Source organism: Cervus elaphus, chromosome X, assembly GCF_910594005.1.
Source record: "Cervus elaphus chromosome X, mCerEla1.1, whole genome shotgun sequence".
Lineage (NCBI taxonomy): Eukaryota > Metazoa > Chordata > Mammalia > Artiodactyla > Cervidae > Cervus > Cervus elaphus.
This window is the reverse complement of record NC_057848.1, coordinates 80,513,953-80,539,620: the sequence shown is the minus strand read 5'-3', so window position 1 is coordinate 80,539,620 and position 25,668 is coordinate 80,513,953. Positions and strand designations below refer to the sequence as shown.

At 37.6% G+C, this 25,668-nt stretch overlaps 1 protein-coding gene across 1 annotated transcript in view; it reads right to left on the bottom strand.

The window, feature by feature from the left end:
* Positions 1 to 25,668, bottom strand: part of IL1RAPL2 (interleukin 1 receptor accessory protein like 2) — a 1,284,763-nt gene that overhangs the window by 33,204 nt on the left and 1,225,891 nt on the right. Inside the window, exon 7 of the mRNA XM_043897204.1 lies at positions 15,416 to 15,545. Within this exon, the coding sequence (XP_043753139.1) occupies positions 15,416 to 15,545 (130 nt within the window). The remainder of the gene's footprint in view (positions 1 to 15,415; positions 15,546 to 25,668) is intronic.

The window sequence follows — 25,668 nt, the reverse complement described above, 5'->3', positions numbered from 1 at the left end:
CAAAGCCAACAACTCTTCTTAGATCCATCAGAGAATTGAGGTCATAGGGCAAACTCCTGCTCTGAGAATTTGAGATAGTGAGGCAAATACTGAGAATCACAGTGCACTGGGAGCAGAAAACCAGGAGCAGGAACCAATATGAATTAAAACAATTATTGATGAGTCACTGTAGGGCTAGTATGGACTAGCTTGAAAGTTAAAAAAACTCCATGAGATCTAATCTTAGGGGTGCCTCATACTTTCATGAGCTTTGATTCCAAGAGCCTGTCCAGGGTTTCAGGCTGAAGATCAGAGACATGTTCGTTTATGCTTTGGGCAAGGGAGGAGGGAAAGGCACCTATCTTGAAATGAGCCTACAGCACTCTTTCTTCTTAACAAAGGCATGCCCTCAAGGGAAACTTCTTTAGCAGAGCCTAAATTACTTGAGTTTTACCGAAACTGGAGGAAAGAGAAATATCTAGCTCCAACCTCCTCAAGCCTTCGTGTTTCATCTAAGAAAAGGAGGAAAGCTGAGAAACACTTGTAAAGGTCAGAGCCTGAAGGCACGGGCTGATGGAAAGACTAAGACTTTATCATAGTGTTACAGAGTATATTTACCACCATACCAGTCAAGGGCTTTCAGATGAAAGAATGGCCAGGCTCAGAGACCCTGTTTCAGAAGCAGTCTCTAGGAGAACTAAAAGAAACAGTGGAGATGTAAACAAGTACATTATAGGAATTTTTAGCCTCTTACACCTACAACTACAGAAAACAGTAAACACAGCTTAACTCCTAGCCACATAAACATAAAATCTTACTCTAAAGACATGTTTACTTCATTTCCTTTTATCTGATACATTACATCTGGTTTTCAAACAAAAAATAAGACATGTTAAAAAGAAAAAGTTTTGAAAAGACAACACAACCATCAGAACCATACTCAGATATGGCAGAGAATGATCAGAATGAGAATATAAAATAACCATGATTAATAGGTTAAACTCTCAAATGGAAAAAGTGAACAATATAAACAATAGATTGGTAATACAACCTGAGAAATGGAAATTCTAAGAAGGAATCAAAAGGAAATGCTAGAAAACAAGACACTGTAATAGGAATAAACAGTGCCTTTCATGGGCCATTAATAGACTGGGTGTGGCCAAAGAAAGAATAAGAAGAATAAGACTGATCTTGAAGACAGTCAACAGAAATCTCCTAATCTGCAATGCAAACAGAAGAGAAAATGGCAAAAAAGGAACAAAATACTGAACACATGAGGTATAACTACAAAAGGAATAACATACATGTAACCTATGTTACCAAAATACAAGAAAGAGAAAGGAACAATATAAATATTTGAAGTAATAGTAACTGAGAATTTTCCAAAGATACCAGAACACAGATGCAGGAAGTTCAGAGAATACCAAGCAGAGTAAATATTTTAAAAGCTACATCTTGACGGATCATATTCTAACTTTAAAAAGTGGGGAAAAATGAGAGAAAAATCTTGAAAGGATTCGGGGTGGGGGGAACTTACCTATAGAGGAATAAGAATAAGAAACACATCTTTAGAAATTATATAAGCAAGAACAGAGTGGAGTGGAATATTGAAAGTGTTGAAAGAAATTTACAATCAACCTAAAATATTGTATCCATTTTTCCTTCAGATGTGAAGGAGAAATAAAGACTTCTTCAGACAAATAAAAAGTGAGGGAATTTGTTGCCAGTAGACCTGCATTGTAAAAAATGTTAAATTCTTAAGAGAAAATGAAAATGATACAGGTCAAATTTGGATCTTCATAATGAAAGGAAGAGATAGACAGGAGTAAATAAAGGTAAAATGTCTTACTTTTCCTATTCATAATTAATCTAACAGGTAAGAGCTTATTTATTTATTTTTTAATTAATTAATTTATTTTACTTTACAATATTGTATTGGTTTTGCCATACATTGACTTGAATCTGCCATGGGTGTACATGTGTTCCCCATCCTGAACCCCCCTCCCGCCTCCCTCCCCATCCCATTCCTCTGGGTTATCCCAGTGCACCAGCCCCGAGCATCCTGTATCATGCATCAAACCTGGACTGGCAATTCATTTCACATATGATAATTTACATGTTTCAATGCCATTCTCCCATATTATTCCACCCTCACCCTATCCCACAGAGTCCAAAAGACTGTTCAATACATCTGTGTCTCTTTTGCTGTCTCGCATACAGGGTTATTGTTACCATCTTTCTAAATTCCACATATATGTGTTAGTATACTGTACTGGTGTTTATCTTTCTGGCTTACTTCACTCTGTATAATAGGCTCCCATTTCATCCACCTCATTAGAACTGATTCAAATGTATTCCTTTTAATGGCTGCGTAATATTCCATTGTGTATATGTACCACAGCTTTCTTATCCATTCATCTGCTAATGGACATCGAGGTTGTTTCCAGGTCCTGGCTATTATAAACAGTGCTGTGATGAACATTGGGGTACACGTGTCTCTTTCAATTCTGGTTTCCTCAGTGTGTATGCCCAGCAGTGGGATTGCTGGGTCATATTGGCAGTTCTATTCCCAGTTTTTTAAGGAATCTCCACAATGTTCTCCATAGTGGCTGTACTAGTTTGCATTCCCACCAACAGTGTAAGAGGGTTCCCCTTTCTGCACACCCTCTCCAGTGTTTATCGTTTGTAGACTTTTGGATAGCAGCTTCTTACTGGCATGTAGTGATACCTCATTGTAGTTTTGATTTGCATTTCTCTGATAATGAGTGATGTTGAGCATCTTTTCATGTGTTTGTTACCCATCTGTATGTCTTCTTTGGAGAAATGTCTGTTTAGTTCTTTGCCCAATTTTTGATTGGGTCTTTTATTTTTCTGGAATTGAGCTGCAAGAGCTGCTTATATATTTTTGAGATTAATTCTTTGTCCATTGCTTCATTTGCTATTATTTTCTCCCATTCTGAAGGCTGTCTTTTCACCTTGCTTATAGTTTCCTTGGCTGTGCAGAAGCTTTTAATTTTAATTAGGTCCCATTTGTTTATTTTTGCTTTTATTTCCAATATTCTGGGAGGTGGGTCATAGAGGATCCTGCTGTGGTTTATGTCAGAGAGTGTTTTGCCTATGTTTTCCTCTAGGAGTTTTATAATTTCTGGTCTTACGTTTAGATCTTTAATCCATTTTGAGTTTATTTTTGTGTATGGTGTTAGAAAGTGTTCTAGTTTCATTCTTTTGCAAGTGGTTGACCAGTTTTCCCAGCAACACTTGTTAAAGAGGTTGTCTTTTCTCCATTGTATATTCTTGCCTCCTTTGTCAAAGATAAGGTATCTATAGGTACATGGATTTATCTCTGGGCTTTCTATTTTGTTCCATTGATCTATGTTTCTCTCTTTGTGACAGTACCATACTGTCTTGATGACTGTAGCTTTGTAGTATAGCCTGAAGTCAGGCAGGTTGATTCCTCCAGTTCCATTCTTCTTTCCCAAGATTGCTTTGGCTTTTCAAGTTTTTTTTGTATTTCCATACAAATGGTGAAATTATTTGTTCTAGTTCTGTGAAAAATACCATTGGTAGCTTGATAGGGATTGCATTGAATCTATAGATTGCTTTGGGTAGTATACTCATTTTCATTATATTGATTCTTCCAATCCATGAACGCGGTATATTTCTCCATCTATTTGTGTCCTCTTTGATTTCTTTCATCAGTGTTTTATAGTTTTCTATATATAGGTCTTTTGTTTCTTTAGGCAGATATATTTCTAAGTATTTTATTCTTTTCATTGCAATGGTGAATGGGACTGTTTCCTTAATTTCTCTTTCTGTTTTCTTATTGTTGGTGTATAGGAATACAAGGGATTTCTGTGTGCTAATTTTATATCCTGCAATTTTACTATATTCATTGATTAACTCTAGCAATTTTCTGGTGGAGTCTTTAGGGTTTTCTATGTAGGGGATCATGTCATCTGCAAACAGTGAAAGTTTTCCTTCTTCTTTTCCAATCTGGATTCCTTTTATTTCTTTTTCTTCTCTGATTGCTGTGGCTAAACCTTCCAAAACTATGTTGAATAGTGTTGTTGAGATTAGATCTTATACATTCTCACCACGTTTTAAAAAAAGAGCTAATTATGTTAACTATGTGAGCTTAACTAATATAATGGTATACATCAATTATACCTCTATAAAATAAGAGTGAAAATGTAACCTAGAGAATGGAAGAAAATGTTTGCAAACCATATATTTGATAAGGGGCTAATATCCAAAATATATAAAGACCTTTTTATAACTCAGTATAAAACACAAACAGACAACGTGCACCCCAATGTTCATTGCAGCACTGTTTATAATAGCCAGGACATGGAAGCAACCTAGATGCCCCTCAGCAGATGAATGGATAAGGAAGCTGTGGTACATATACACCATGGGATATTACTCAGCCATTAAAAAGAATTCATTTGAATCAGTTCTAATGAGATGGATGAAACTGGAGCCCATTATACAGAGTGAATTAAGCCAGAAAGATAAAGACAAATACAGTATACTAATGCATATATATGGAATTTAGAAAGATGGTAATGATAACCCTATATGCAAAACAGAAAAAAGACACAGATGTACAGAACAGACTTTTGGACTCTGGGAGAAGGCGAGGGTGGGATGTTTTGAGAGAACAGCATCGAAACATGTATATTATCAAGGGTGAAACAGATCACCAGCCCAGGTCAGATGCATGAGACAAGGGCTCGGGGCTGGTGCATTGGGAAGACCCAGAGGGATGGGGTGGGGAGGGAGGCAGGAGGGGGGATCGGGATGGGGAATACATGTAAATCCATGGCTGATTCATGTCAATGTATGGCAAAAACCACTACAGTATTGTAAAGAATTTAGTCTCCAACTAATAAAAATAAATGGAAAAAGAAACAAACAAACAAACAAACAGACAACTTGTTTGAAAACAATGGACTAAGGACCTGAACAGACATTTCTCCAAAGAAGGCATACAAATATCGAACAAATATACGAAAAGGTGCTCAAATTCACTATCATGAGGGAAATACAAATCAAAATCACAATGTGGTCATCTCAAATCTGTTAGAATGGATATCACCAGAAATACTGGCAAGAATGTGGAGAAAAGGGAACCCTATAAACTAATGTGCAACCACTATGGAAAACAGTAAAGATTCTTCCAAAAATTTAGAATAGAACTACCATATGATTCAGCAATCTCACTTCTGGGTATATATCAAAGGAAATGAAATAAAGATCTCAAAAAGATATTTGCCTTCTCATGTTCATTTTAGCATTATTCATATTAGGCAAGATATGGAAACTAATGTTTATCAGTAGGTGAACAGAAAAAGAATATGTGGTTTATATGTACAAGGGAATATTATTCAGACTCAAAAAAGAGAAAATCTTGCAATTTGTGACTACATAGGGGAATTTGGAGAATATTATGCTAAGTGAAATAAATCAGACAGAGAATGAAAAATACTGAAAAATATTGCATGATATTACTTATATATGGACTCTAGAGAAGCCAAACTAATAGTAACAGAATGGTGATCTAAAGAATCAGGAGCTGGAGGGTAGAAGAAATAGGGAGATGCTGCTCAGTCGATGAAATGGGGAAATGCTGGTCAAAGAGTACAAACTTTCAATTATAAGATGAATCATTTCAGGGTACCTAATGGCAACCCACTCCAGTGTTCTTGCCTGGAGAATCCCAGGGACGGGGGAGCCTAGTGAGCTGCCCTCTATGGGGTCGCACAGAGTCGGACATGACTGAAGCGACTTAGCAGCAGCAGCAATATATAGCATGGTGGCTATTCAACAATACTATACTGTATCCTTGAATTTTGAGAGGAGAGTAAATCTCAAGTGTTTTCACCACACATACACACATGATAACGTGTGGTGATGGATATGTTAATTAGTTGATTGTGGCAATCATTTCACAATGTATACATATACCAAAACACCACATTGTATACCTTAAATATATACAACTTTTATCCATCAATCATACCTCAGTAAAACTGGAATTTTTTTTAAGTCACACATGAAATAGAGGAAAGAGAACTGACTTCTCCAAAATAAAATAAAACTTGTAATTCTTGGATCATAGGCTAGTTCTCTTATTAGTTTTTTGAGGAACCTCCATATTTTTCCACAATGGCTGCACCAATTTATAATCCCACCAACAATGTACTAGGGTTCCTTTTCCTCCACATCCTCACTAACATTTGTTGTGTTCTTTTTGATGAGAGCCATTCTATCAGGTGTGAGGTGACCTTTCATTGTGGTTTTTGCATTTCCCTGATGATTAATGTTGTTTAGCATCTCTTCATGTGCCTGTTGGCCTTCTGCATTTCCTCTTTTGAAAAATGTCTATTCATGTTTTCTGTTCATTTTTTTAATTGAATTGTTTTTGTTTTTGATATTGATTGTATGTGCTGTTCCAGTGTCTGTTCATTTTATATAGTCCCTTAAGCCAAGTTGAATCCTCCTTTGATGACTAGGTATGTTGCAAGTCTCTGGGTCTTTATTCTGAGTATGAGTAATAATTATCAAGGAATAATTGAGAATGTCATTAATAGGAGATAGTTTTTTTAAAAACGCTATTAAATAAACAAAATCTTTATTTTAGTGTCATTTGCTTTTAAAAAAAAATTCCTGTTAAAGCCTTATTAGTCAAAGACCAGGATCAAATTCTTAGGCTGACACAAACAGATTTATTGATTGGATCCACTGTGGTATGAATGCTCCAGAGGACCTGTGGATTGTTTCTTGATTGAAGGAAGAAGAAAGCATCTGTTGTAATGTTTAGGTACTCACAAAAGATTGAGAATGGTCTAAAAAAGCAGGGATAAAAGTCTGTTCTGTACTTCTGTGTCTCTTTTTCTGTTTTGCATATAGGGTTATTGTTACCATCTTTCTAAATTCCATATGGTGGGAGGGGGGATCGGGATGGGGAATGCGTGTAACTCTATGGCTGATTCATATCAATGTATGACAAAACCCACTGAAATGTTGTGAAGTAATTAGCCTCCAACTAATAAAAAAAAAAAGCAGGGATAATTTCTGAATTAATTGCAGCTTCTGAGGCAGTTGGTGGGGATGGGGAGGATTCAGTAGGAATTGTGTATTGTCATGAGGTGGAGGTGGTCTACTAATTGGGTATTCCCAGGAATATAACAATAGCAAAGCAGGTCTGAGGATCACTGAGAAGAAAGTAGTCACTCAAAAGAGTTGGGGGTCATTACAGCCTTATACAACTGCTTCACAACCTTGGGAGAAACTGTTTTCTGTTAACTTTGCAGCTGGCTTTATCTGTCTGTCCTCCCAGCCTGATTAATAGCTGGACTGCTTATTCTTAGTCCAAACTAATTTTTACTTTTCAGTCCCGAGCAGGTTTTGGCTCTTTATATCCTAAGTGTGGACTACAAGAGATAATTCTGAGCAATTGAGGATTCTTGCTAGCTGTGTTCTTATAAAGTCATTCTAGCTCCATTGGAACTGTGAATCAACTGCCCAAGAACTGCTCTTTCTCAGTCTCTAAACTTCAGATATTTTAGGTGTAAAATAAACTGATATGATTTATTTCAAATGCTATAAAAATTCAATGTAATTTAGGATATAAAAATGTTTTTGCAATACACCGTGTAGTATAAAAACATGGAGGAATTTTTATTATTATTTACTAATTATAGGTTCTTGTATAGAGCAGCTTATAACACAAAACACCATATTTGAGACTAGGCATCTATAATCTGTTTAGTAAATGAAGAGAGAGAACAAATATGTCTTAGGCAGGTTTTAAATATTTTATGCCTAGGTCAAGGTTAAGACCCACTGTAGGAGTGAAGCTGTGAATAGTAGAGTCACCACTCCTCCAAAAATCATTCTTCATATAAGTGACCACTAAGGTTGCCTTTGGGTAAAACTATGCTGCTTATGAAGTTTACCTTTCCACTGAAGCCTCCTCATGATTTACAAAATCTATACTTACATATAGGTGTGATGAGATTTGAAACTTATTTAAATCAAAGGCGAAGTGATCAATCAATAATCCTTCTTCCAGTGGGATGAACTGAGAGTGGGAGAAAAGAAGAGATGATGTGCATGTTTGGGGGTTGTTTTGTGACATTTTTGTGACAGTTCAGTTTTGGGGCAGCCAGAGCAGGTGGGGATGTTTCAAGGAGCTGAAAAAGCATGATGGAAAGTTGTCAAAACAGACTCCTTCATTTTGCCTTGTGCTGTGTGGCAAAAAATTATATTCACAGCTCCATATTATTTGTTTAAATTGATAAGGTGTTAACATTATTTTGTGTCTTTAGCATAGACTCACCTTATTTTAAGAATAAAATCCTTTCATACCTGTATTACATTCCCTCCTTTGTTAAAGAGTATTTGACTCACTCAAGAAATGTATACATTAAGGTTAAAAAAGGATGGAAATAGAAGGCTGGACAGTGGTAGAAGCACAAGTGAAAAAAAACAGAACTTACCAACAAAGCCCACATTCAACTTATAGCCTTTTAGGAATTGAAAGTAAATTATATTATTTGCATTTTAACAATCTTGTCTGAAAAGCCTTAAGATAAATTGAATATGTTTTTCAGGTCAAGAATTATAAAAGATTTGGTAAGCTTGTTTTATGGTGTTGCTTGGGGGAAAGACATTAGCTATTGATAGGGAGATTTGTAAAGTGAAATTTTTAATTGAAAATTACTCTCCATTGGGGCAAAGCAATTGTACTAAAATTCATGCAGTCTCCATTGACAATCAGATGCAATTCACAACCCTGCAGGGAAGCTTAAAGACTATTATTTCTTGTTTAATAGGACTAGTTCAATTTCTCTGGCATTTTTTATTAGAACTGTGGAATATATACCTTGCAATTTATTTTTAAATTCTCAAGTCTCTGGTAAGATTAATTAAAAGGAAGTTATGTAAAGGTGTGGAACTGGGATGGCCTTGCTAGAATGCTCATACTCAAAGACTACTCCTTTTCATGAACTTTCTTATCCTACTTCACAAGCTGTTCCCATTAACTTTAAACAGAGGGACAGAAATTAGGAAGTCCTCTCCTAATGATAGTTTCTACTGGCTCTCCTCCAAATAATTATTTGATTTGTCTAAATAGACATGGAGCTTGTAGAGAGCAGCTTGTTGCAAGGACTTTAAAATGGTACATAAAAATAACCAAATTTTCACAATTGCAGTTTATGCTACTGCACATGCAAAATTCCCTTAACATCCCTAGAGATGACATATTTTGGAGTCTGTGAAAAGGCTGTAATGTAGTTTGATAGGCTGGCATTTGTGATTTGATACTACATTTAGGTTCAAATTTTCTTAGGGCTCATCAGCCCTCATTAGCAACATCATAGACTTTGTTAGGGCTATGCCAATTTCTGCCTAACAGGAGATAAAGGGGAATCTGTATGTCTAGAGTGGAGCTTGAATCTCTGGTAATAGGTTGCAAGTAAGGAGATACAAGGAACTATGGTGGCCAGAGTAACCCAGAGAACAGTGAGAACTCCAAAATCCTGGTCAGGATTTGATCAAATACGCGAGTCAAACTACAAGGGAACTGCTGAATAAAGAGGCTGTACTGACTATAGTCTGAGTAACATTATTTCATCAAGCCTTTGATAAATATCCAAGCTTTTTCCTTAGGTAGATTTTTTTTTTCTTCAAAGTCTTCTAGTCCTCTGGGGCAATACTAAGAGATAAAAAGGGTACAACACACACTTCAAATTCAAGCTGTTGCCCAGGCAATGGAGAACCTAGGCAGTGTGGTTAGTCTTGCCAGATCCATTGCCTCGGTGGCAGCTTCTCCATAAGTTAACTGCTTGAAAGCAATTTATTTACATTCCCACTTCTTAGATCTAGTGGGTAGACTATGTGCACAACACAAGAGCTGTCATTCAATTAAAATATGAAGCAAATACAATACCCTGAGGGAGAGTCATGCGTCCAGAAGGAAATTTTGCTTGCAGAAATTCTTTTGAGGGGAATCTTCTACTTAACATCTTCAGCATTCTGCTGTCAGAACTGTTCCCTTTGGAGAATATACGTGGGCTATGAAAGAATTTAGATCTTTTCTTGGTGGAACTAAATGGTATGATTAGCAACTATGCTTGATAAAGCTACCAGATTTGTTTCAATCCACCATGTGGTATAAAAATCTTCTTTCAAGGACATTGGTTTTGGAAGCCAGAAGACAGAGTCTAGTAATTAACTTGTGTGTTAGCATAAATGGCCATAGCCTGAAGGAATTCCCACACCCACACAAGCTCCCAAATAGATCATAGATCATATAATTAATATTACAAAATGGCCAACTGTGTGTTTCTCTTGGCCAGGATTCCCTGCCTCTTTGTTGGCATTTCTCTAGTTAGCTAGTAAGGTTTTGTGAAATTTTCAAAACAAATTTCATGTTACTTTCCTCCCCTGCAAATATAGGTATGTACCCTTTGTTATAGGAAGGGTTGCAGATGGTGGAAAAGAGGATGTAACAGAATCAAATAAACAATGACGTTTTGCAAGTCCTGAAAGGTTGACTTCCTATAGCACTTAATACCTGGTTGATTAATTTTGCAGTTAATATAATGGCTAGGACTGGATTAAACTGTTTCACATATGTGTGCTTTCTCTCCCACCACTCTAGTTATTTGCTGCTACAGCAACATCATGGCCTAACTTTTCTTCTGTGAAATGGTATAACCATGTTCGAGTATAGTTTGGCAGACTCTTAAAAAGTTAGATAATCCTGGAGAAAAAAAGGATAGTTAGAAGGCTGCCCAGGTGGCTTAGTGGTAAAGAATCCACCTGCCTATGCAGGAGATGCAGAAGACGTGGGTTCAATCCCTGGGTCAGGAAGATCTCTTGGAAAAGGAAATAGCAACCCACTCCAATATTCTTGCCTGGGAAATCCCATGGACAGAGGAGCCTGGCAGGCTACAATCCATGAAGATGCAGAGAGTTGGACATGACTGAGTGACTGAGCATGCACCAGTAAAAAATAAGGACATTTGAAAGAAATATTAACTTTAGTTAATAATAATGTATCAATTTTGGTTCTTTAATTTTAACAAAAATATCACAGTAACTTAAGATGTTAATAATAAGAACAACTGGGTATTGGGGTTATGTACAAACTTTCTACACGGTCTGCTATAAACTGAATGTTTATTCTTCCTTCCCCAATTCATTTGTTGAAATCCTAACCCCGTAATGGGATGGTACTAGAAGGTGGGGCTCTGGGGAGGTGCTTAGTTCATGATAAAGGTGCTCTAATGAATGAGATTTGTTGTTATTGTTTAGTCGCCAAGTTGTGTCTGACTCTTATGAGACCCCATGGACTGTAGCCCATCTGGCTCCTCTGTCCATGGGATTATCCAGGCAAGAATACTGGAGTGGGTTGTCATTTCCTTCTCCAGGGGATCTTCCTGACCCAGGAATCGAACCTGTGTCTCCTGGTTGGCAGGTGGATACTTTACCACTGAGCCAACAGAGACTGTAATGAATTAAGATTAGTGCCCTTATAAAAGACACTCCAGAGAGCTCTCTGGCCTCTTTTGCCATGCGAAGACCAGTGAGAATACAGTATGAAAACGACCACTTATCAACTAAGAAGTGGGCCATCATCAGCCAGTGAATGTGTTGGTGCCTTGATTTTGGACTTCCCAGTCTCTAGAATTATGATAAATACATGTTGTTTAACCCACTCAATCTGTGAAATTTATAACACCCAGACAGAATAGGACACTATCTTTATAATTTTTCTGTAAATCTAAAATTATTCTAAAAAAAGTTTTTCTAAAAAAAAAAAAGCTTAAAAAGAACTAATACAGTTAAATATATACCTACTATCTAAGTCATCAATTCTATGTCTAGATATTTATCCAAGAATAAAGGAAATATATATGCAAACAAAGATGCAAACATGTATGTCCAGAGCAGCTTTATCTGTAATAGACCTCAAACTGGAAACAACCCAAATGTCCATCAACAAGTGAATGAATAATCAAACTGTTTATATCCATATAACAGAATACTACTGAGCAATAAAAATAGTGAACTACTGATACATGTAACAAGACAGATAAATCTCACAATAGTCATTTTTAAGGAAATAACCCAGATTAAAAAAAGAATACATACAACATGATTCTGTTTATATAAGACTATAAAATGCAAACTGATTGATAGTGACAGAAAGATGAGTGTTTTAAAAGAGGGGCACTACCAAGGGGTATATGTTCAATATCTTGATCATGGTGATGGCTTAATAGGTAGATACATTTATCAATCAGTCCTGACAGATTATATACTCTAAACTTTGTGTTTATTGTATGTCAATCATGTGCCAATAAATCTGTTTACTTTTTTAAAAGTCCAACTAGTCATGTATGGGAGATGGGAAATAGTTATCTTAGGCTCATATAACTACTACCCTTGATCATGAAACATAGCTCTGTGCTTTTTGGTAGTGGAAAATTTGCTACTTTGTACCATTCTACCTACTACTGGCTCTTTGAGGACAAGTTTCTTTCTCTGAAAAATGAAGAGTGACCGTTGAAGTCTTCTATAGGCAAATATATGAGAATAATTTTCAACATGTATCTTCTGGAATAACTTAAATTCATTTGCACTGATTTCATAAACCTTAAGTTAAAATTGTTTAATAAAGTGTTATTTATTAGGAACCTTGTTAGAACTGGACATGGAACAACAGACTGGTTCCAAATAGGAAAAGGAGTATGTCAAGGCTGTATATTGTCACCCTGCTTATTTAACTTATATGCAGAGTACATCATGAGAAACGCTGGGCTGGAGGAAGCACAAGCTGGAATCAAGATTGCTGGGAGAAATATCAAAAACCTCAGATATGCAGATGACACCACCCTTATGGCAGAAAGTGAAGAAGAACTAAAGAGCCTCTTGATGAAAGTGAAAGAGGAGAGTGAAAAAGTTGGCTTAAAGCTCAACATTCGGAAAACTAAGATCATGGCATCTGGTCTCATCACTTCATGGCAAACAGATGGGGAAACAGTGGAAACAGTGTCAGACTTTATTTTTCTGGGCTCCAAAATCACTGCAGATGGTGATTGCAGCCATGAAATTAAAAGACACTTGCTTCTTGGAAGGAAAGTTATGACCAACCTAGATAGCATATTAAAAAGCAAAGACATTACTTTGCCAACAAAGGTCTGTCTAGTCAAGGCTATAGTTTTTCCAGTGGTCATGTATGGATGTGAGAGTTGGACTATAAAGAAGGCTGAGTGCTGAAGAATTGATTTGAACTGTGGTGTTGGAGAAGACTCTTGAGAGTCCCTTGGACTGCCAGGAGATCCAACCAGTCCATCCTAAAGGAGATCAGTCTTGGGGGTTCATTGGAGGGACTGATGTTGAAGCCGAAACTCCAATACTTTGGCCACCTCATGGAAAGAGTTGACTCATTGGAAAAGACCCTGATGCTGGGAAAGATTGAGGGCAGGAGGAGAAGGGGATAACAGAGGATGAGATGGTTGGATGGCATCACTGACTCGATGGACGTGGGTTTGGGTGGACTCTGGGAGTTGGTGATGGACAGGGAGGCCTGGCGAGCATGGAGTCGCAAAGAGTCGGACACGACTGAGTGACTGAACTGAACTGAACTGATGCGTCAGTTAATGGTCATTTAGGCTATTTCCACCTATTCTCTATTATGAATAATGATACTGTGACTATTTATATGGGCTTCCCTGGTGGCTGAAATGGTAAAGAATCTGGCTGCAATGCAGGAGACCTAGGTTCGACCCCTGGGTTGGGAAGATTCCCCGGAAAAGGAAATACTCACTTTATATACAAGTTTTTTGGTGGATATATGTTTTGATTTCTGTTAGTTCTATCTAGGAGGAGATTGTTGATAACTGTTTGTTTAATCATTTGAGGAATTTCAGAAAGTGCACCATTTTACATTCCCACCAGCAGTATACAAGGGTTCAAATTTCTTGGCATCTTTGCCAGCACCTGTTGTAATCTGACATTTTGATTATAACCATCCTAGTGAGTATGAAGTGTTATCATATGGTTTTGACTTACTTTTCCCTGGTGACTAACAGTGTCAGGTACATTTTCGTGTACTTTTTTCCCCCTATAAATATGCTCATATAGACAATATTTTTGCATAGATCCTCAGGGGATTAACAGACCCTCAAAGTTATGAAACCCTAGAGAGGTTATTGGGTAGACACATGAAGATAAACTGTCATGACAGTTATTATAAGTTAATAATATAAATGATAGTAAATAATATAATGCATATTTTTTGTTTTACACTGCTATATATTCAACAAGCAAAGTAAATAAAACACATTTTAACATTAGCTGCACTAAAATATTGATTTACTTTCCATTGCATAATTCTTAATAGGGGCGGAGCCCCAATTCCTATTGAAGTGAGAAAAGTATATTATATGTCACCATCTCTGAAATCAAAGGGTAACCCCATAGACTGAATGAGGTAGAAAAAATTACCTCTTACAAATTGTACAAATGTGATCAGATACATAGGATTAGAAAAACAGTAGAATAGATGCCTATACACCAGGGAGTTATCTGTGTAAGAGGAGAGTGAAAAGAGGTTGAGGGATGTGTTAACCTGAAAGTCACTTTCAGGATGAGCAGTGGGTACTGGGAAAAAATAAACACTATTCAACAAGAGTCAACAGTTATTTTGATGAGTACTAGCTTATTACTCGGAGAAGGCAATGGCACTCCACTCCAGTACTCTTACCTGGAAAATCCCATGGATGGAGGAGCCTGGTGGACTGCAGTCCATGGGGTCGCTACGAGTCAGACATGACTGAGCGACTTCACTTTCACTTTTCACTTTCATGCATTGGAGGAGGAAATGGCAACCCACTCCAGTGTTCTTGCCTGGAGAATCCCAGTGACGGGGGAGCCTGGTGGGCTGCTGTCTATGGGGTCGTACAGAGTCGGACACAACTGAAGCAACTTAGCAGCAGCAGCAGCTTATTACTGCCACCACAGCTTTGCACCTATGATATATGAAAGTTGTCTGTTCCCAGGGAATAAATGAGTATTTTCCCTGTGGTCTGAAGTCACCTATAAAGTTTGGATCTTTGCTGGGACTGGAGAAACAGTGGCTTAAGCTTTGAAACCTTAAAGGAATTTGCTTAGGCAGCTTTGAGGGGATCATTATACCTCATGGCATATTCTTAGAACCTGAGAAAACTTCCTTATACTGGAAGTGTATACATTTGTATTTCTTAAAGCAGGCAACCTCACTCTCTTCACTAGATCAGCTTTTAGAAAATGGAATGATTTGGAGTTGCAATTAAAATTCTAGGCAGAAGCTCTTCTAGGATGTTCCATTGCTTAACTAAAAAACAGCATGGGAAAGTAAGCAATTCAAGTTCTGTACCTTATTTCACCTTCTCTAATGTGACCTGCCAGTTCCTCAATAAACTTCTCCCCTTTCATCCAGTAGATCATTGGTCCGGACTCTCCACTGAACCCAAAGAATGCTTTGCAAGGGATGTTCAGAGGCTTACCTGAGAATGACAGAGAGAAAAAAAACATTAGCAAATGGCTCTGGTTATCACTGGGAGACAGAAAAGGACCATTTAACCTCCAAAGGAAAACTCAGAAGTGACCCATTTTCAACTCTTCTTCCAATCATCTTATCACTCACTCTAAATGAGAAAATTTTTACATGGTTACAAGGGCTTCTGAGAAATTTTAAAAGTCAATATATTATCAAAAATGAGAAAGTAAAGAAAGTTACCAAGTTTTTAGAACTGCTGATTTTTACTGCTTCCCTGTTATGAACTAACATGAAAAAATCAAATAGAGAGAATCCTCTTTTATATTCCTTTTTTGAGAATATTAATAACTACTTACTTGGACTTGCCTTTGAAGTTAACATTAATCAAAGTATAAGTTAATTTTTAACTGAGAAACATAGACTATCCACTGTTACTAAGACTGAATAGGGAAATTTTGTTAGTTCTGATTATTGCATATTCTAAGAAAAATTGGATGCTACAAAGAATTTTATAATTACAGAAATATCTATAGAAAGTACATGGAGCAAAAACTCAGTCTAACCATATCTTCAATCTCTTTGTGTCACCTATAGTACTTAAATAATTCTAGGCAATACTGTAGCTTTTTACTATGCATCTTTGCTTATAGCTAAAAATGTTTTAATTATAAATGTATCATCAACTGTATAAGCAATTATTTTTTGCTGGCATTGATTTTATTTTCTTACAAAGTAGTTAAGTAAGGGAAGAAAGGTATAGAGAGCACAATCTTGACATTCCTGACAAAGGAATCCCCCAACTCATAAATCATATCATTCTCTCTATAACATGCAATTTTTGCCCTGGTTGGAACATTAGATGAAGCAATTTCAAGAATATTTTTCCTTGAAGAGTACATGGTAAAGTTGTTCCCACAATCACTCTGAGCTATGGATGATTTCTCCTTTCTAAAACTGATCCAAAACTTCCATGTTCCAAGAACAATTACTTTCTAAAAACCTTTCTATTTAATCATGACTAGCAGATAGCTTGCTTTGAGGACCACTTACACCAAGAAACAGTTTTAACTGGAGTTAGTGTCTACACTGTGACAAAGAGGAAATTGAGAAAACCTCATAGATATATGGATGCTGGGTGATAGGCTGGGCTTAACCATAATAAGTGACTGTTACCAAATATTGGCCTTTTTATAATGCAAACTTCTCTCTCAGCAAAATGGCATGTCATGGACCTTTGGGATCATTCAATTATTGTCAAAAGCTTTTATGTCAACAGTCTTTTATATTAATATATGTCTGAAACAAGATTATTAATTGTTGCTTTGAACATGTGTTTTGTGATACAAGCTTGTGTGAAAAATAGAAGACAGCCTTGTATAGCTAAGAGATTTGAATCCTTGTTTGGATCTATCATTAAAAAGTAGACTATATGGCCCTGGGTAGATTACCAAACTTTTTACAAACTGATTTCTCATATATGTAGTAAGAGTGGTAATAATACTTTGGAGGCTCAGATAAGATAATCTCTACGAAAATACTTGGTGAATTTGAAAGTCCCATCCAAATTTATCATGGTTGTGTTTTCCTTCCAAGGCTTGGTCTTTCAACAAGTAAAGTTTGAGACATAATTCTATGTGTCAAATCAGATAGATAAGTGTTTATTAATATTTGACCCTGTCAATCTCTTGTCCTCTTATTTATGAGTTCTTAGGGGGAATATTCTTTTCTTATCAATAGTCTATAAATATCTCCTGGATTCTAGAGAAGGTGTGATTCATCCAAGCAGGCCCTTTCTTCTCTAAATCTGAACATAGGGTCTTTTTTATGACTTACTGTTCTTCATTTCCATGAAATTGAAGGTATTACAGGATGTCAAGTAGATAGCAGCAAAAGATCCAGAGACTGATAAACATTATTATAAGGATCCTAGTCGCTAAAACTACCAGAATATACATTTATACAAATGAACTCTAGTTGCCATTCCATTGGGCTATGTTGAAAGAATATATCAAATAAAATACCTTTTTTTGGTGGGTATCCACCTGCAATGCAGGAGATCCCAGTTCGAATCCTAGGTGGGAAGATCCCCTGGAGGATGGACAGGTTACCCACTCTAGTATTCTTCAGCTTCCCTAGTGGCTCAGACAGTAAAGAGTCTGCCTGCAGTGTGGGAGATCTGTGTTCAATCCCTGGGTTGGGAAGATCCGCTGGAGGAGGGCATGACAACCCACTCCAGTATTCTTGCCTGGAGAATCCCCATGGACTGAGGAGTCTGGCAGGCTACAGTCCATGGACTTGCAAAGAGTTGGACACGACTGAGTGACTAAATACAGCACACAGCACAGCATGTGGGTATTCAGGCCTGGTTTGATTTTAATGGAAAAAGAAAATTATAGCAATGTGCAAAAAGGTGCCTCCTTGAAGAGGTCTGTCAAAAATGGCAGTATCTGCCCTTTCTTTGATACTACACAATGGGTACTGACTATTACAGTGATTTCTCCTGGAAATATTTTTACTCTCCCATCAGACAGGTTTTTGTTAAATAAATGCAAGAGACACATTTCAGCAGCCTAGATTCTTCAAATGCTGAACAAATATCCTGAAGCCTCTGTTAACAGCCAAAAGAGGAAAACAGTCCAATTATCATACACAGTACTCTGAGGAGAATCCCAAAATGATCAGCTCTTGTGCCAGATAGTGAGAATCGATATGTGCCAGGTTGTGGGCACCTCTTCTCTCAAAAGGCCTGGGAGGGATCTCAGCGTTGATTGAGCAAATTACCTGAAACAGAGTCTCTCCAGGCTTTTCTAAAATTTGGCTTATGTGCATATGCAAACTCCTATCTACCATTTCCATTTGCTACTGTATTGTTTTGCCTCCAGATGTTTTCAAAATCATTCCTATGGTACTGTATTCCCTACTAGTAGAGATGATCAACTCATATTTATATCTAAAGAGGTTGAAGACTATCAACATAAAAATAACTCTTTCTCAATGTTTTGTGCTATTCACAAGGTAATGGCTTTAGACATATCTCCCTTTTAGGTTCAGTCTGTATTACTGGCAATTTCTCTATCAGTTTATTAAGTCTAGACTAATTAACAAAACATATGTTCATACAAAGACTTAGAGATGGATGAAAAATGGATGTTCATAACAGCTTTATTTGTGATAGCCAAAAGCTGGAAACAGTCCAAATGTTTGAAAGAATAGATGCAAGTATACTCTGGTACATCCATACAAAAAATATTTATCAAGTATGAAAAGGATGAACTCCTGATAAATACCACAACAAATGAGTTTCAAAATTTCAAAACAATTATACTAAGTTAAAAGAGGCCAAACAAAAGGGTACATGTTTTGTGATTCTATTTATATAAAATTCTAGGAAGTTAAAATTAATCTATAGCTTCTTAGCAATTTGAACATCTGTATGTGATCCAACCACTCCATATAAATGCCTATGTCTATATAAAGCGTTGTACTCAAATACTCATATCAGTGTTATTTTTACCAAGTTAGGGAAATTTTAAGTCATTATTTATTCAAATAACTTGTGTGGCCTTTTCTCTCATTCTTCTGGGACTCCCTTTGATGCAAAATGTTAGTCTGTTTGATGTTATCACATAAATGCCTTAAATTTATCTTCACTTTTTCCCAATTCTTTTTCTATTTGCTGCTTTGGTTGGATAAGCTCTACTGCCTTATATTCAGGATCACTTATCCTTTCTTTGTTTCATCTAGTCTGCTATTGAACCTCTCTAGTGTCTTTTTTGGAGAAGGCAATGGCACCCCAATCCAGTACTCTTGCCTGGAAAATCCTATGGAGGGAGGAACCTGGTAGGCTGCAGTCCATGTGGTCGCTAAGAGTCGGACACGATTGAGCGATTTCACTTTCACTTTTAACTTTCATGCATTGGAGAAGGAAATGGCAACCCACTCCAGTGTTCTTGCCTGGAGAATCCCAGGGACAGGGTAGTCTGGTGGGCTGCTGTCTACCGGGTCGCACAGAGTCGGACAGGACTGAAGCGACTTAGCAGCAGCAGTAGCAGTGTCTTTTTCACTTCAGTTAGTGTATTCTTCAGCTCTGTGACTTCTGTTTGGTACTTCCTTACATTCCTTATCTCTTTGTTAAAGTTCTCATCTTGTACTTATCAATTCTTCTCCCAAATTTGGTGAGTATTTTTATGACCATTACTTTGAACTCTTTATCAGGTAAATTACTTATCTCCATTTAATTAAGGTTTTTTTTTTTCTGGAGTTTATTTTGTTTTATTGCTTGAAACATATTCTTCTGTTTCTTTATTTTCCTTCACACTTTGTGTTGATTTCTATGCTTTAGATAGAACAACCACTGCTTCCAGTCTTGAAGTGGTGGCCTCATGTAGGATATGAACCTTGTTCATCTTGCCCTCATTTTTATTTGTCTCTCAAACCTTTTACTTGTCCAAGCAGTCTATTATATATATATTTTTTATTTTTTGCTTTCTTTTTTTCCCAATTATTTTTATTAGTTGGAGGCTAATTACTTTACAATATTGTAGTGGTTTTTGCCATACATTGACATGAATCAAGAGTCTATTATATTTTTAATTGTTGTTCAGCCACTCAGTCGCTCAGTCATATCCGACTCTGCCACCCCTTGGACTGCAGCACGCCAGGCTTCAGTGTCCTTCACCAACTATCGGACTTTGCTCAAACTCATGTCCACTGAGTGGGTGATACTATCCAACTATCTCATCCTCTGTCATCCCCTTCTCCTCCTGCCTTCAATCTTTCCCAGCATCAGAGTCTTTTCCAATGAGTCGGCTCTTCATATCAGGTGCGCAAAGTATTGGAGCTTTAGCATCAGTCCTTCTGATGAATATTCAGGGTTGATTTCCTTTAGGATTGACTGGTTCGATCTCCTTGCAGTCCAAGGGTCTCTCAAGAGTCTCCTCCAGCATCATAGTTTGAAAGCATCAATTCTTCAATGCTCAGCCTTCTTTATGGTTCACCTCCTACATCAGTACATGACTGCTGGAAAAACCATAGCTTTGACTATGTCAAACCATAGCTTTGACCTTTGTTGGCAAAGTGATGTCTCTGGTTTATTAATATGCTATCTAGGTTTGTCATAGCTTTTCTTCCAAGGAGCAAGTGTCTTTTAATTTCATGGCTGCAGTCATTGTCTGCAGTGATTTTGTAGACCAAGAAAATAAAGTCTGTCATGCTTTTCATTGTTTCCTCATCTATTTGCCATGAAGTGTTGGGACCAGATGCCATGATCTTAGTTTTTTGAATGTTGAGTTTTAAGCCAGGTTTTTCACTCTCCTCTTTCACCTTCATCATTTTTAATAGCTCGTATTAATTTTGGATGTGCCAAATCTTGTCAGTGTCCCAAAGGGGAAGACCATAGTTAGCATTCAGGCTGATTGGAACTCAGACTCTCAAGTAGCAGCTTTTAAAGTATGAGTATATAACAGTCCTGTGGATCCACAAGTGTAATTCCTGCTAGCCACCAGAGTCAGGCAATCTGGTGGTGTCCACTGGGGAAACCTGGGGTTCCAGATGAATCTATAAGCTCCTTACTGGGAGACATGAGTGAGCTGGACTGAGCCAGAGGGAGAGCACATAGACGATGTTCCCTAGCCTGCATTCTCTTGGAATACCTCCAGAGCCTTTAGGTGTGAGCCAAACCTGAAGCTGAAGCCCCAGGCATAGCAAGTATGCCTCTTTCACTGAAAGATGGGATGTGTTCCAGTCTGTTGTCTGTGCAATGCTCTGGGGGTGGTAGTCTGTCAATAATCCCCTCTTCAATTGTTACAGTCCCATGGGATTCAGGGTTGCAAGTTCTCTAACTCCTAGAATCGGATGATCAAGGGGCATTTCCTGGCAACAGCTGCAGAAACCAAAGCAGCAGATGTAAAATCTGGGAAACCAGATACAATAAAGAATTCCCATCTGAAAAATACTGGTGCTCTGGGGTGTTAAAGAGGGAGAGGGCAAAGACAGAGCCAGTCCTCTGAGATCTCTGGAAAGGTTTGTAGTCAGCCTTTGCATGCTTAGTCACTCAGTCATGTCTGACTCTTTGTGATCCTATGGACTGCAGCCCACCAGGCTTCTCTGTCCATGAGGATTCTCCAGGCAAGAATACCAGAGTTGCCATGTCCCATGCCAACATGGGTTGCCATGCCCTCCTCCAGGGGATCTTTCCAATCCAGGAATCGAACCAGGGTCTCCTGCTTTCAGGCAGATTCTTTACCAGCTAAACTACCTTTAGGTGTGTTTAATTAGAAGGCTGCTCCTCAGACTGCAGCCATGATGGTAAACTAACAGGACTCTTTCATGGTAAGATTGAACTCCTGGGTCTATTGTGTCTTCTTGTGCCCTGAGAGTGGTAGCTGTTTAAGAGCTCTTTCTCTACTGGTTACAGTCCTTTGGGATGTTCAAGTGTAAGCCCCACTGGCCCCCAGAGCCAGGTGATATAGAAGTATCCACTGGAAGCAGCTTCCAAAAGCAAGGTACCAGATGTAAAAACTGGGGTACCAGACACACGTGAAAGCTCCCCTCTTGGAGACACTGGTATTCTGGAGCAGGGAGAGGGAAGGTGCAAAGATGGCACCCACTGAAAAAAGGAAAAAAAAAAAAAAAAGTGCCTTTCAGCTTTAGCAGGGAAAGAGAGTGTAAGAATGGCACCCTACTGCCTCTGTCCCTAGAACACTGGTGCTTTAAGATTAACAAATAAATCTCACATAAAGGCTGGATGCTTTTCAAAAGCTGCATCTCTGCTAGGCCCTGGGGTGAGTAAGTCTGCATATGAGTGCTTTAAGAGCTGCTTCTCAGTTCGCTACAGCCTTTTGGGTCTTGGGACATAAGCCCTGTTGGTTTTCAAAGTCAGATGTTATGGGGATTCATCTCTTAGGTGCAGGTCTTAAGACCTTAAGTTGTGACTGATGTGGGGCATGAATCCGTCACTCTTTGGGAAGAAGCTGCAGGTTGGTGAGCTCTCTTCCCTACTGTGAGTTGCCACACTTGAACCAGAATTTATGGTGAGTTTGTATCTCAGCCTCTCCTGCCTGCCTTTTTCTCATTTGTGAAGCATAAAGGAGTTCTTTAGTTAGCTTCCACAACTTTTTCAGAGAAAACTATTCCATATGTAGCTGTAGATTCAATGTGTCTGTGAGCGGAGATGAATTTAGGATCTTCCTACATTATTATCTCAAACTACCTCCCTATAACAGCTTTATTTGTAAAAGCCCAAAACAACTCAAGTTTCAATCAACATGTGGATGGCTATTGATACATCCTACAGTGTGAATAAATTCAAAATCATTAGGCTGAGTGAAAGAAGCCAGATATAAAGGACTATATACTGTATGATTTCATTTATATTAAATTTTCAGAGAACACATGACTATAAAAACGAAAGCACATCAGTGATTACTTATGGCTGGGGTCAGGGACTGACTGAAAACCCAAAGGAAGAAACTCTTAGGAAACAATGGCAGTGTTTTAAAGTTGCAGTGTGATGATGGCTACACAAATGTATAAGTTTACTAAGAGCCAATGAGTGATACATGGGTGAATTGTATGATATGTAAAATTCAGGTAAATAAAGCCGTTAAAAGTTTAAAAAAACCATGTTCTCAGGAAGTTTATATCTGCGAGTAGAAAGAGGAAGAGGTGAAGGACAATACACAGTATTAAATAAATTAAATATAACGTAAGCCATATACATGTTCTAAGAGATCTCAATCTTTGTGTTTTCAAAGCTAAAGTCAGCACCCTAATCACTGAATTGTCTATGCTAGAGTCTCCTGCTAGCCCAAAGAGATTCTGTTTTGCATTTCAAATCCATATAATTGCTCTGGGACAACTTTAAAAGAACCAGAGGCTGAATTATCTAATGTGAGAGAATTGTAGGTAAGAGTGGAATGATAATATCTATTTAATTTTGGCCACACATCTTAATCTCCCCCTGTTCCTAGACTTTCTAAGAATTTCTCAAGGTCAAAAATTTGATTTTCAAGTTCTTTGTTGAGATCTGCCCTTTGTTGAGATGGACTATGGATTTTATAAAGGCCACAGATAACCAGCAAGGCTCTACTATTTCCACACAGTTGTTCTTCATTCTTTGTTTTTCTCTTTAAACAATTTTCAACAAACTTCTTTTACTGTTTCTTTTAAATTGCCCTATTATCTCTATTTCTTGGGATGCAATATTTTCTATCTGTGCCAGTGGAAACACACATATGGCAGTTAATTTTCTTGTGAGGTTTGTAATTTTGTTACTGTATTTGCATCTACAGTAAGGATTGTTTTCTTTGGGAGCCCTGGGTGGTGAGGGTTGTGGAGGCATTCCCTCAGAGTGGTTCCAAGTTTGCCTCTGCCAAGTCCTTACAAGTTTCACTGGTTTGGAAACAGTGTTTTCTGTTAATTTCTTAGCTTGGGGTTTTCCACCACATGTGGGTTGTGTGAATTTAAAGTCCACATCTATGTTTGGTACAAGTTTAGAGTTCCGATTTCTCTGGAGTGTCTCTTCATTCATGGCCATGACCCTGGACAGAATGTAAATTTCCTGGCCACTCTCCTAGACCAAAGTGCAGAGTTTTCTAGTTCTTGTTTCAGAAACTAGAGTTTCAGGCTTCATAGATCCTTCAAGCTTCGAGACTTTTGCTGGGATCTCAGTTCTAACTTCACACTTCACACAGATCTGTGGTTCTATGGTCTGACCCTGAGCTCAAGCCCTTAGACTTTTAAGGTGCTTATCTGATCCTGATATCCTCAGGTGGTATTTAGCTTTAGTTTGTGCTCCCTTCTCTGGGTTTGAGTTCCCTTTTCATCCCTAAAGCTTAGGAATTTCCCCTACTTGCTATCATGCTGAGCTAAGCATGTACAATCTTTGTTTTATTTTGACCAGCATTTCTCTGCGTTTAGAACCAGAGATGATTCTTTACCACATCAGTCTATCCTATTAACTAGTTGTGTAAAGTTCCACCACCAAAACCTGCAAGCAATATATCTTAAGCCTGAATGATCAAATTAATTTTACTTTCATCCAAGGAGTTAAAGCTAACATTTCTATTCCTGTTACTGCTAACATAAATGAAAGTTCTCCTTTCTTCCCTGGGCTCACACTTAGATTTGACCTTTACAAGATGAGATGAAAGGAGGAGTGGATATTTGTGATGCCATTGTAAAAGCTACTCACCTTCCTGCTGTGCTTTATGTATTTAAGCTTGTAGCTTCAACTTTCAAGAGCTTTATTCTTTCAGAAGAGTGTGTAATTAGGGCACACACCTTTTACTTATTTGCACATGAGGTGCTGAGTGTCCTGATCACATGCTCCAGTCACATGCTTGTAACATTAACACTGATTAATGTTAAGACACACAAAACACAGGGGTATGTGTCTCATTCTTTCACTTGTGAGACACATTTTAAGAAGTGTGAGACACATTTTAAGAAGTTTGTTCTAAAATACACTGAAGTTTGTAAATTATTTCCTCAACAACTTATAGCAGAGCTGAGGTTATCATTATATTAATGTCACACTTCTATGAATTCAAATATGCCTTCTCTTAAGTGAAAGAGAAAGAATGGAGTCATAACTTTACGGGGAATCCCCATTAAGAGTGCCTGATACTGAATGTCATCTGTCCAGTGTGTTAAAAAGGGAGAAAGTTGAGAACCACCAATCTAGGGATGTGATTTTCTTGAGTTGAAGAAAAACATATTCTTCCACTTTGAAAAATTACACACACATACACACACACACAAAAAAAAACAGCTCAGGTGTGGTTGAATCACAAGATAGTTCTTCATTGCTCACATTGGCCTATCCTATCAATCATCTAATATGCTAAGTAACCATTTGTAGCCCAAACTATATTGACGAAAGCTCCAGGGTTCTTGATTTCACTGTGATTACAGTCTCAAAGTGAATGGATTGGACAGAAATAAATTGAATTTCCTGAGGTAAAATAATGTCCAGCTTCAATAATGAAAAAATAATCCATGTCTTCTAATATGTTAATACAATGTTCAATCTATTATAGAAAATGTTGCCTTCCCTTTCTATATATCTGGAAAAGAAAGCAGCCTTGACATTCCAGAGTGGTTTTGTGCGGCTATTCCCCAACATCTTT